Consider the following 13,513-nt stretch of genomic DNA (forward strand, 5'->3'; position numbering starts at 1 on the left):
TGCAGCGATTGTCAAGTGAAGTAAGACATTTCTATCGTAAATGTACTTAATCTAGTGGTAATTCTGGAAACCTCTTATCACCCTGCTTAAACATCAATTCAAAAGCATTTGCATTTTAGGGCAGGCATAGACAAATTATTCTCTGGCATCTACACAAAACCAACAATGATGGATTGGACACTGTGTTCATATTACTGAAAATCATGTTCCTGCCAGTTCCTGTTTTTCAATTCTCAAACAGTGAATGTTTCAAGGATGTAAAAAAATTGCTAGACCCAGAAATTTTCTTTGAAGCACAACAGTATTGATATTAAAGACTGGGTGGAGCTTGCTACCAGTCATTGAAAATGGTGACAAATTGTCCATCAAGCTGTAACATGTGAGTTCAAACACTTTAATGATAAAGCAGAACAATGACAGAGAAGAAGAAAGCAAACCTGCAGTTCAAATCCTACTACCTCATGAAATGTACTGTCCCATCCGTCTAAAGCTGGTCGAGAATCAGCCTGTTCATACACATGAAGACCCAGAGCAGAAATCTGCAGCCCTAAACCGACATTATCCTCAAATGGAGGTATAGCTGACAACATTTCAATGCTAGTTAAATGTAACTTAACCACCTCATGGAATGACAACGATTTATGCTAAATTGATGTAATGAACTTTTGTATTGAAATGTGCACCTCAATTAGTACTCTTAAATATCTGGTAAAACAGGATTTTGCAAATAATTAAAATCACACATACTCCAAACATCCCAAAGCAAGGAAAGATAAACAAAGGGTTAGTCGTACAATTAGCAGCCTAAACTATTTAGCTTTTCAGGCTCTGCTCTCTTCATGTGCACTTTCAGCTTAAGTCAAATAAAGCGTCTACACCCAACAAAATTCTTCTGACTTCGAAACATTACTAACCAGTGAATAAACACATTTACAAAAGAACTAGGTAATATATCGATGATAATGGCAAGACAACAAAGTGTAGAGCTGGGTGAACACAGCAGGCCAAGCAGCATCTCAGGAGTACAAGTTCATCCAGTTCCACACTTTATTATCTAGGTAATATATTGACCTGATTTCAGCTGCTGAATCCTTTCAGCTCTGGGATGAGTTCAAAACTAGATGAAGGGTCTAGGCCTGAAACGTCAGCTTTTGTGCTCCTGAGATGCTGCTTGGCCTGCTGTGTTCATCCAGCTTCACACTTTGTTATCAAAACTAGCTGGAATGACTGATTGCAATTCCTGGATTATAGCCTGCAGCCATAATTCCTAACAAAATCAACTGGGGTTGTCTCTATGAAATAAAAACCAAAAGAACTGCGAACGCTGTACATCAGGAACAAAAACAAAGTTGCTGGAAAAGCTCAGCAGGTCTGGCAGCATCTGTGAAAGGGAAAAACAAAGTTAATGGATGTGAGTTTGCTCGCTGAGCTGGAAGGTTAGTTTTCAGACGTTTCGTCACCATTCTAGGTAACATCATCAGTGAGCCTCCGACGAAGCGCTGGTGTTATGTCCCGCTTTCTATTTATCTGGTGAGGTTTCCTTGGGTTGGTGATGTCATTTCCTGTTCTTTTTCTCAGGGGATGGTAGATTGGTTCCAAGTCAAGGCGTTTGTTGATGGAATTCCGGTTGGAATGCCATGCTTCTAGGAATTCTCGTGCATGTCTCTGTTTGGCTTGTCCTAGGATGGATGTGTTGTTCCAATCAAAGTGGTGTCCTTCCTTATCTGTATGTAAGGATACGAGTGACAGTGGGTCATGTCGTTTTGTGGCTAGTTGATGTTCACGTATCCTGGTGGCTAGCTTTCTGCCAGTTTGTCCAATGTAGTGTTTGTCACAGTTCTTGCAAGGTATTTTGTAGATGACATTCGTTTTATTGTTGTCTGTATAGGGTCTTTTAAGTTCATTAGCTGCTGTTTTAGTGTGTTGGTGGGTTTGTGGGCTACCCTGATGCCAAGGGGTCCGAGTAGTCTGGCAGTCATTTCGGAAATGTCCTTGACGTAGGGGAGAGTGGTTATGGTTTCTGAGCCCGTTTTGTCTGTTTGTTTGGGTTTGTTGCTGAGAAATCGGCGGACTGTGTTCATAGGGTACCCATTCTTTGTGAATACGCTGTATAGGTGATTTTCCTCTGCTCTGTGTAGTTCCTTTGTGCTGCAGTGTGTGGTGGCTTGTTGGAATAATGTTCTAATGCAGCTTTGTTTGTGGGTGTTGGGATGATTGCTCCTGTAGTTGAGTATTTGGTCCGTATGTGTTGTTTTCCTGTAGACGCTGGTTTGAAGTTCCCCATTGGCTGTTCGCTCTACTAGTTAATGTTTCGGGTCCGGTGACCGTTCCTCAGAACTCAGGAAGGGTCACCGAATCTGAAACGCTAACTCTTTTTTTATGTTCACAGACGCTGCCAGACCTGCTGGGCTTTTCCAGCAACTTTGTTTTTATGTCTATGAAACTCTGGGATGTATGGGCTCACAGCTTAAAATTAACCCTCAGTGAACACTGGCAACCACAGAAAAGGTGTGTTTGTTACAGGAAATCATCATCTTAACTCTAATGCTTAAGGGATGGATGCTCTTCCTGGACAGACAGCATGCTGTGTACACTTTATTAACACCACTTACATGAACTAGAAAAGGCATATTACACATCAGACTTGAAGAAAATTAGTAGGAATGTACATCAGACAGGGTTCAACATTTTCTCCATTTTTTGAGATGGCATTGACAAGTGCAAAACAAAACCTTGCTATATAATTTAAAACAGGTCAAGTAAGACAAATCTTGAGCCTTTTTTCTTCTGGTACCTCATGAAAACCTTCCACCTCACTTCCTAAGTGAGACAGGCTAGATCAGTGAATGAATCTAAATCTTTTCCAACAGTGCTTTCAAGTCAGCACAGGTAGCACGCTCAGGTTTGTGGATTTAAATACACTCTAGGACTCAAATACAAAGGTCAGGATTGATACTTCAGTGTAGTACTGAGAGAATACTGCACTATCAGAGGCAGCATGGCAAACATTCTGGGGTTCAAGAATGGAAGAAAAACTTAGCAGTAACATAGCCTCTAATCTTTCTGGTGCCTTTGCAGAATTCAGTAGTCTGAGCAGTATATTGCATCCATTGAGTGCAAGCCACAGCAAGTTTTAGCAGTGTTTATTGACTACTGTCCATTTATATTATTTTACCGTTACAGGCATTCTACTGCATACAAGAATTCTTCTGCAGTGTGGTTATCAACCAGCATAAAAGTGTGGCTCTATGTTGTTTTACAATTACACATATTTGACCTGCCAAAATAAAAATAAAAGTCTGTTTTGATCAGATGTCAGGGAGTCAGCATTTGATACCAGAATGGTTCATAAGCATCCAAAAGAATGGACACTTCTTGAAAACAGTTGTCATGTAAGCCATATTCCAACTCTCAATGTCTGAATGGAAGCCATCTTCACTTTTCCACAACCATAAACTTAAAATTGGAATATTGTTCAGATATATTTGTGGCCACACTTTTATTATCGCTTGGTATGAGGATAATTTGATATCAGTCACACAACACTGTCTTTTCTAAATTCATAAATTGGTTGTCTTGGTGATTGCGCCCTGACCAAATTTTTGCCAGGTCAGTAATTCCACTTCTGGAAATCTGCTTTCTAGGTGTCAAGTAGCATTGACAGCTCTGAGTAGTGTTCCAGATGAACTAGCATTATTGTGCAAATTATTTCAGAGAAGTTGTCTGATAACAATTGAAGTTGTACATTTTGCAAAGGCCAAGGTTAGCAGATTGAAGACTCAGCATCTAGGTGAATTGATTTTATTGAAATAATGAAGTTTAGAAGGTTCTGGATTGTTCTAGACAGTGACGTTGACACTGCTACAATCCTTCAATTTATTCAACTGCTACTTGATGCCCTGGAAAGCAGATTTCCAGAAGAGGAATTACTGACATGGACAAGTTTAATCAGGGTGCAATCACCAAGACAACCAATTACTAATTTAGAAAAGACATATTGCATGACTGGTATCAAAATATCTATTCTTACACCAAGCTATAACAATAGGGTGGCCATACATAAATGTGAACAGCTATGCCAAGGGAGAACATCCTGGAGGGCTCCTGCAGCAAAGTATTGTGGGTAGAGCTCAGGAATAGGAAGGATGCAATCACAACACTGGGATCAGTCATCAGATTCTGGAAAGATGTCAAAATAACAGGGTTGTTGTGGTGGATGATTTTAACTTACCCCATATTGACTGGGACACCCTGAGTGCTGGGGATTTAGATGGACAGCAATTTGCTAGGTGTGTCCAGGAGGGTTTTTTGAAAGAGTATGTGGATAGTCCAATGAGGGAGGGGGCCATGCTGGACTTGGTATTAGGAAATGTGCCCAGCCAGTGGGCAGCATTTTGGGAACAGCTTATGTATAAGGACAAGAGTGGACCTTGGATGAAGGTGTTAAACGGGGGTGGGGGGGGCGGGGTGGGGGAGAGAAGGCCAACTATAACCGAATTAGGCAAAAATTTGAGAATGTGGATTGAGAGCAGCTGTATCAGGGTAAATCCACATCGGACAAATGCGAGTCTTTTAAGAACCAGTTGATTAGAGTGCAGGGCAAGCATGTTCCTGAGAAATTGAAGGACAGGAATGGCAGGATTTGAGAGCCTTGGATGACAGGAGAAATTAGCAGCTTAGTCAAATGAAAAGGAAACACACTTAAGATCCAGGCAACTAAAAACTATCCTCGAAGAATATAGAGAAAGTAGGAAACTCAAACGGTGAGTTAGGAGGGCTAAAAGGGGTTATGAAATGTCCTTAGCCAGCAGGGTTAAGGAGAATTCCAAGGCATTTTATACATATATTAACAGGAAGAGGTTGCTAAGTAAAGAGTAGGTCTGCTCAAGGATAAAAGGGAGGTTATGTGTGGTGCAAGAGGAAATGGATGAGATCCTTTGAGTATTTTACATCGCTATTCACCAAGAAAGGGGCATGAGGAATGCTGAGGACAGGGAAAGGTGTGTGAATACTCTCAGGCAGGTCAACATAATGAGGGAGGAAGTGTTGGGTGTCTCGAAATACATTAAGGTAGACAAGTTCTCAGGGCCAGACAGGATCTATCCCAAGATTCTGTGGGAGGCGAGGGAAGAAACAGCTGGGACCTTAGTTAGATGTCTATGTCCCCTTTGGACTCAGGTGAGGCTCTGAGGACTGGAGAATGGCCAATGCTGTTCTTTTGAAGAAGGGAAACGGAGATAATCCAGATAATTTCAGGCCAGTGAGCCTGATACCAGTGGCGGGGAAGCTGTTTGAAACGATACTGAGAGACAGGACTACTCATGTTTGCAAGTGAATGGACTTGTCAGTGACCGTCAGCATGGGTTTCTGCGTGGATAGTCATGTGTCACCAACTTGAGTTTTCAGAGGAGGTAAAAAGAATGATCCATGAGGGAAGGGAAAAGGATGTTGTTATATACATGGACTTATTAAGGCATTTGATTAGGCACAACATGGGAGGCTGGTAGAGAGGTACATTCTCATGGCATCTGGGGTGAGCTGTCTAGATTAATACAAAATTGACTTGGTCATGGAAGACAATAGTGGTGGATTGGTGCATTTTGGAAAGGAGATCAGTAATTAGTGGTGCTGGGAACTTGGTTGCTATAAATGATCTAGAGGAAAATGTAGGTGGTCTGATTAGTAAGTTTGCAGATGACACCAAAATTGGAAGAGTTGCAGAAAGTGAGGTGGATTGTCAAAGGACATAAGCAGGATATAGATAGCTTGCAGCTTTGGGCACTGAAAGGGCAGATGGAGTTTAATGTGGACAAATGCAAGATGAAGCATTTTGGAAGATCAAATTCAGATGTGAATTACACAATAAACGGCAGACCCTTGAGTGTATTGACATACAAAGCGATCTGGGCATATAGGTCCACAGATCCTTGAAAGTGGCATAGGTGGATAAGTTGGTCAAGAAGGCATACAGCACACTTACCTTTATTGGCTGGAGAACTGAACATAAAAGACACCAAGATAACAAAGTGTACAGGTGGATGAACACAGCAGGCCAAGCTGCATCTCAGAAGCACAAAAGCTGATGTTTTGGGCTGAGACCCTTCAACAGAGAGGGGGATGGGGTCAGGGTTCTGACATAAATAGGGAGAGAGGGGGAGGCGGACTGAAGATGGATAGAGGAGAAGATAGGTGGAGAGGAGAGTATAGGTGGGGAGGGGATAGGTCGATCGAGGGAGGACAGACAGGTCAAGGAGGTGGGATGAGGTTGGTAGGTGGGAAATGGAGGTGCGGCTTGAGGTGGGAGGAGGGGATAGGTGAGAGGAAGGACAGGTTCGGGAGGCGGGGACAAGCTGGGCTGGTTTTTTGTGATGCAGTGGGAGAAGGGGAGATTTTGAAGCTAGTGAAGTCCACATTGATACCATTGGGCTGCAGGATTCCCAAGCGGAATATGAGTTGCTGCTTCTGCAACCTTCGGGTGGCATCATTGTGGCACCGCAGGAGGCCCATGATGGACATGTTGTCTAAGGAATGGGAGGGGGAGTTAAACTGGTTCGAGACTGGGAGGTGCAGTTGTTTATTGCGAACCGAGCGGAGGTGTTCTGCAAAGCAGTCCCCAAGCCTCCGCTTGGTTTCCCCGATGTAGAGGAACCCACACCGGGTACAGTGAATACAGTATACCACATTGGCAGATGTGCAGGTGAACATCTGCTCAATGTGGAAAGTCATCTTGGGGCCTGGGATGGGGTTGAGGGAGGTGGTGTGGGGGCAAGTGTAGCACTTCCTGCGGTTGCAGGTGAAGGTGCCGGGAGTGGTGGGGTTGGAGGGGAGTGTGGAGCGGACAAGGGAGTCACAGAGAGAGTGGTCGCTCCAGAAGGCAGACAAGGGTGGGGTGGAAAAATGTCTTGTGTGGTGGGGTTGGATTGTAGACGGTGGAAGTGTCGGAGGATGATGCGTTGTATCCAGAGGTTGGTGGGGTGGTGTGTGAGAACGAGGGGGATTCTCTTAGGGCGGTTATTGCGGGGGCGGGGTGTGAGGGAATGTCGCGGGAAATGCGGGAGACACGGTTAAGGGCGTTCTCGACCACTGCGGGGGGGAAGTTGTGGTCCTTGAAGAACACGGACATCTGGGATGTTCGGGAGTGGACTGCCTCATCCTGGGAGCAGATGCGACGGAGGCGAAGGAGTTGGGAATAGGGGATGGAATTTTTGCAGGGGGGTGGGTGGGAGGTGGTGTATTCTTGGTAGCTGTGGGAGTCGGTGGGCTTGAAGTGGACATCAGTTTCTAGCTGGTTGCCATGATTTCACAAGCTTCAAAATCTTCCCCTCCCCGACTGCATCCCAAAACCAGCCCAGCTCATCCCCGGCTCCCTAACCTGTTCTTCCTCTCACCTATCCCCTCCTCCCACCTCAAGCCGCACCTCCATTTCCCACCTACCAACCTCATCCCGCCTCCTTGACCTGTCCGTCCTCCCTGGACTGACCTATCCCCTCCCCATCTATACTCTCCTCTCCACCTAGCTTCTCCTCTATCCATCTTCAGTCCGCCTCCCCCCTCTCCCTATTTATTTCAGAACCCTCTCCCCATCCCCCTCTCTGATGAAGGGTCTAGGCCCAAAACGTCAGCTTTTGTGCTCCTGAGATGCAGCTTGGCTTGCTGTATTCATCCAGCTTCACACTTTGTTATCTTGTATTCTCCAGCATCTGCAGTTCCCATTATCTCTGATCATAAAAGATAGTAAGTTATGTTACTGCTGTGCAAAAGTTTAGTTAGGCCGTATTGCATGTAGTTCTGGCCGGCAGACTACCAGAAGGATGTAGGTGCTTCGGCAAGGGTGCAGAGAAGATTTATCAAGATACTGTCTGGTCCGGACGGTTTTGGAAATGAGGACAAGTTGAATTAACTCGGGTTGTTTTCATCGGCAAGATGGAGGCTGAGGAACAACATGACAGAGGTCTACAAAATTATGAGAGGTACAGAAAGGGTGGGTAGCCAGGCTTTGCTCCCCCCAGGGTGGAAAAGCCGGCTACAAGACAACACAGTTTCAAGGTGTGGTGGTGGCGGCGGTGAAATATTCAGGAGAGAAGTGCGGGGAAAATTTTTCACATAGAGGGTGGGGTGGGTGGGCCTGGAACACATTGCCAGTGGAGGTGGCGGAAGCAAGCGTGTTAGCAGCAGTTAAGGCGTACCTTGGTAAACACACGAATGTGAGGTGAACAAAGGGATAAATACCATGCATGGGCAATATGTGGCAGATCTAAATAAAGGTTAGGACTTGGCAAGGGTTGGTGGTCTGAAGGATTTGTTCCTGTACTGTGTTGCATTGAATTGTATAAGCTTTGGCTCACTATTTTGCTTAAATCAAGGTCATTGTTAGACTAAAATTGCTTGACTGCTGTCACAATGGAGACATTGTCACAAGCAGTCAATTTCAAAATTCTTGCAAAGATAGGCTTGTAAACAAGTTTAGATTCTGGTCAAAATTTACTGAACAGAATCTACATTATTTGTACCAAAATGTTCATTTTTCATCTACTATTAACATATGATAATATGTTATGCATAATTTATCCAGGAACTTTTTCTGTATAACGTAGCTATTGCACAAGAACTCAAAGACATAATGGTGGCTACACTGTGTCTCAATAATTTCTGTGTACTTCACCACATAATCCTGGATCTCTTGCACAGAAAGCATAGGCACATTCTTCTTTAGAAGAAGTATGACATTACTAATGAGAACTTTCACCATATTGGGATTGGTCTTTTTATGCTCTTGTTACGTAGGATTAGTTGAGACCTCGGTGATAATTGAAACGGAAACCCTCAGAGAAGCTTGCCTCACCTCGTAATCTGTTAAAGGAAACGTGAAAAGTGGTATAACCTGCCTCTCCACCTCCCAATCTATTGTAAAGGAGTGATTACATGAAAGAAATCCCTGATACTCCCTTTACAACCAAGAAGTAACAATTTTTTTTAATCTAACTGTAAACAAATTGACAGAACTAACGAAGAAAATAATTCCCCCTTAACTACTAATTATTCCTGAATAAACAAAATTCTAATGCTGTTCCAATAAATATAAGTACCACTTATATGAACTAAAGTAATAAGGAAAGTAAGCTAAAACTTAGTCTCTCAAAATTATAGCCAGGATAAGGCTTCCAGAATGCCCCACACCCTCTCTGCTGATCCTCAGTCAGGAGTGGCTTTGTCTGTCAAATTCTTGTGTCAGGAATATTAACTAAGAATGCCAGTGTACCTTCAGTTTAGATTATGGTTTTCTGAGAGCTTGGAGAATTCTGAGAGAGCCAGTGATCCTTTCTTTTATAGCTGCGGGCTGTTCTCTTGGCTGATGATAGTTGACTCTCACCAAATTTTCAAATGCCCTTTTCTTTCATACCCTTGATGACTTATTAATTTCTTACAACAGAATTGGTCCTAGGTTGTCAAAGCCATCAAATTAAATTTAATTGGGTTCTGGTATTTCGGGCCTGGTTTAAACTAATCGGCTAAATTCAAAAACCTGTTGTCTTAGTAAAAATGCTGCTTTACCTGCTAATTGTACAGCCTTTTGATATGTTGCAATTTCAAGAACTCTGCATGTGCTGCCTGCTGACATTGTTTTAACCCCCAAGCCTTAAAAAAAGTCATCTTTTAAAGGGATCACGCACTCTTGCCCTCACATGCATTTTATAAATATCAAATACTCTACCCCACTTCACAACAGTCTTTACCCTGCACCCTGCATTTATTTCAGGGCAAATAGTGCACAGGACAGTAGTTTCACGATAAGTGAAAATCACACCAATTCATACCTTCTGTTTCTGTGTTGAAGGTGGCATTTCCAGTTCAATGATCTTGGAAATCCATTCCTTTTTGAAATACCCACAGGATTTCTTTCTCAAGGGGTCTAAAGACTCATTTGTTTTTCTTTTGGACATATTTTAAACTTATCTCATCAAGAAAACAAAGATTAAAGGAATGAAATAAAAAAGCAGCTTGCTACTTGCTTTATGCTCCGTCCTTCTAGAATGCTTTCTGGTCACTGGCTAAGGACAGTTGGTCGCGCAATTTGGAAATGTCACCTTTGAGAAGCAAATTCAGTTCTGAAGAAGGGTCACACTGTCCTCGAAACATTAACTGTTTCTCTCTCCATAGATGTTGCCAGACCTGTTGAGTTTCTCTAGTATTTTCTGGGCTTAAATCAAGTATTTGTTAGAGACAAAAAAAAGTCTGAAGATGCTGGAATCCAGGAAACCAAGCAGGAGGCTTGAAGAACACAACAGGCCAGGCAGCATCTGGAAGAAAGGAGCAGTCCTGTTGGTCTACATTAAATCAAGTCTTGTTTGCCATCTCAGGTGCACATAAATAATCCCATGACACCACGGTGAAAGGCATAGAAGTCTACAGCAGGAAAACAGGCCCATCGTCCCAACTTGCCCATGCCACCCAGTTTTCACTATTTAAACGAGTCCAATTTACCTGATTTTTGACTATATCTCTCCATACCAATCCCATCCATGTACCCACTTAAATGTTCCTTCAATGACAAAATTGTACTCCCTTCCATAATTACCACTAGCAGCCCATTCCAGACAATCACCATCCTCCGGGTAAAAGCACCGCCCTTCTGCACCCTTTTGTATCTCTCCCCTCTCACTTTAAACCTATGCCCTCTAGTTTTAAACTCCCCTGCCATGGGGAAAAGTTGTCCACTATTTACCTTATCTATGCCTCTCGATTATATATACCTCTAAGGTCAACCCTCAGTCTCCCATGCTTTAGAGAAAACAGTCCCAGCTTATTCAACTTCTCCTTATACTACAAACCTTCCAGTCCAAATAGCAGCCTAGTAAATATTTTCTGCACTCTTTCTGGTTTAATAATATCCTTTCTATAGTTCAGCAACCAGAACTGCACATAGTACTCCAAACGTGGCCACACGAATGTCTTGTACAGCTGCAGCAAAACGTTCCATCTCCTACATTGTGCTCTGACCGCTGAATGTTAGCATGCCAAAAGCCTTCTTCACCGCCCTGGCTGCCTGTGACTCCATTTTCAAGGAGCTATGTGCCCTGTACTCCTAGATTTCTTTGTTCTATAACACTGCCCAGGACCCTACCTTTAAATGTGCAAGTCCTACCCTGGTTTGCTTTACCAAAATGCAACACCTTGTATTTATCTAAATGAAACTCCATCTGCCATTCCTCAGCCCACTGGCTGTTGAACAGTTGAACAAGATCTTGCTGAATTGCCACAATCTTTTTCACTGTTCACTATACCAACAATCTAGATGTTATCCACAAACTTACTAACCGTACCTCCTAAATTCTCATCCAAATCATTTATGTAAATGAGGAATAACAGTGGACTGAGCACCAATCCTTATGGCACATGCTGGTCACAGGCTTTCAGTGTGAAAAACAATCCTCTACAGACCTTCTACCATCAAGCCAATTTTATATCTAGTTGGCTGGCTCACCCTGGATCCTGAGAGATTTAACCTTACTCAGCAGCCTACCATATAGTACCTTGTCAAAGGCCTTGCTAAAGTCCACGTAAACAACATCTACCACACTGCCTTCATCTACTTTCTTGGTCACCCCTTCAAAAAACTCAACCATATTCGTGAGACATTATTTCCCACAGACAAAGCCATGTTGTCTATCCCAAATAAGTCTTTGCCTCTCCAAATGCCTACAGATCCTGTCTCTCAGAATCCCCTCTAACAACTTACAGATTATGGTGCACCATCTGTAGTTCACAGGCATCTCCTTGCAGCTTTTCTTAAATAATGGCATAACATTAGCCACCCTCCAATCTTTAGAGTACTTCACCCGTGGCTCTGAATGATACAATTATCTCCACTAGGGGCTCCACAATTTCCCCTTAGCCTCTCACAAAATTCTGGGATACGCTTCATCAGATCCAAGGGAAGTATCTACCTTAATATGTTTTTAAGACCTCCAGCACCTTCGCTTCTGTAATGTGGACGCTCTTCAAGACTTGACTATTCATTTCCCCAAGTTCCCTAATATTCACACTTTTCTCAATGGTAATACTGATGTGAAATATTCACTTAGAATCTCACCCATCTCTTGTAGCTTCACACATAGAAGGCCTTGTTGATCTTTATGGACATATATATCAAACAGGACATCAGAGATACATCAGTCATTCAACACAAAAATTATCAGTGTGCAAACGGGCTTCATACCTTATAACAATGTTTACATTTCAAAAGTATTGTATTCACTGTACTGGTCTTTTGGACATATATAGTGCCTTTCACGACCACCATAATTACAAACTTTTATTTTTTGTTTTAGTCAAGAAAAGTGAATAACAGTGTTTGAGTGACAAATCTAGTGTCGTTCTTAGGCTTATTTAGCACATTTCATTGTAGATGAAGTTAATACACTTCCATATCTTGAGCTGCTTTCTTATTCATCATCCTATATTCTTTGAACTACTGCTAATGGATTGCAGTCTAATAGCAGTACTATGTTCTTATGCAATGGAACTCAAAACGCTGGCGACATATGACCCAAATTGGAAGGACAAAACCTACTGTTGTGCAGCTTGAACAATTCAGAAAATTTCAGGCATCCACTGTTGTTCTTGGCTAAAATTTTAAAAGAATTTTTAAGACTTCTCCTGACAGGCACCCTGTGAGCATAGAGAGCAGTCCTCATCAAGTCTACCTTTTTGCAAAATTCAAAGTAGAAAAGATCAACCTGCTTTTAAATAATTGACAATGTCTAAAGACCCCTGTAACTGGAAAATGTTGCCATAAGCTCATTTGTCCTAAGCTGTATCACTCCATCACCTCTCCTCTACTCCTGAAAAGGTGGGCTAGGAAAACATTACATATGGAGTCTTTCCAACTGTTAACAACACAACAGTACATCAACATGGAGTAACAGCCAACCTTTGCGAAGTCTGTAGAATCCAATACTAACATGCGATGGGGTAATTAATAACAGATACTTTACTGGGCAAAAGACTAAGATCAGCAACCTGCGATGTAACTTGTACCTTGATCCAACTGCCCCAAGCCAAAGAAGTGTAGCAGCTTCAACAAGAGCTTCTCTTCAATTTGAACTGTTAATTTCCGTACCGTGATCATAAGATGCTGCACAGACAGAAACAGAACCAGTCACATTCAATGAGTCAATTTAATAAACATTGTAAATTATTATTTTGGCAACTAACCCACAAATCTAAATCTAATACATTTCCATGCCGCTTGGATTTCAGCAGCTCTACTTTCAAATATTTTGTGCATTACAGTTAGTGTTTCTTTTCCCCCCTCATACCTCTCCCCAAAACAAACACAACATTATCAGAAGGCAGTCCGTTCTTAAATCCTGAAGTGTCTGCAACTGGTTACTCAATAGTGTCAGACCCACTGATTTTCTGTCTCTCAACATGAGGAAGTACCTGCTCTGAACTTGATGTAATTCCCTAATGCCTAACAGGCCATGTAAGAAATGCTACTTAACAAAGATAA

The 13,513-nt window shown here is 42.5% G+C and overlaps 1 protein-coding gene across 6 annotated transcripts in view; it reads right to left on the reverse strand.

Annotated features, from left to right (window-relative positions):
• The window catches only part of vps13d (vacuolar protein sorting 13 homolog D), a 276,898-nt gene that overhangs the window by 85,483 nt on the left and 177,902 nt on the right, over positions 1-13,513 (reverse strand). For all 6 annotated transcript variants that reach the window (XM_048561113.2, XM_059638090.1, XM_048561115.2 and 3 more), the window contains one exon: positions 13,039-13,135. In XM_048561113.2, the coding sequence (XP_048417070.2) occupies positions 13,039-13,135 (97 nt within the window). The remainder of the gene's footprint in view (positions 1-13,038; positions 13,136-13,513) is intronic.

This window comes from Stegostoma tigrinum, chromosome 28 (assembly GCF_030684315.1).
Source record: "Stegostoma tigrinum isolate sSteTig4 chromosome 28, sSteTig4.hap1, whole genome shotgun sequence".
In the NCBI taxonomy this organism is placed as follows: Eukaryota; Metazoa; Chordata; class Chondrichthyes; order Orectolobiformes; family Stegostomatidae; genus Stegostoma; species Stegostoma tigrinum.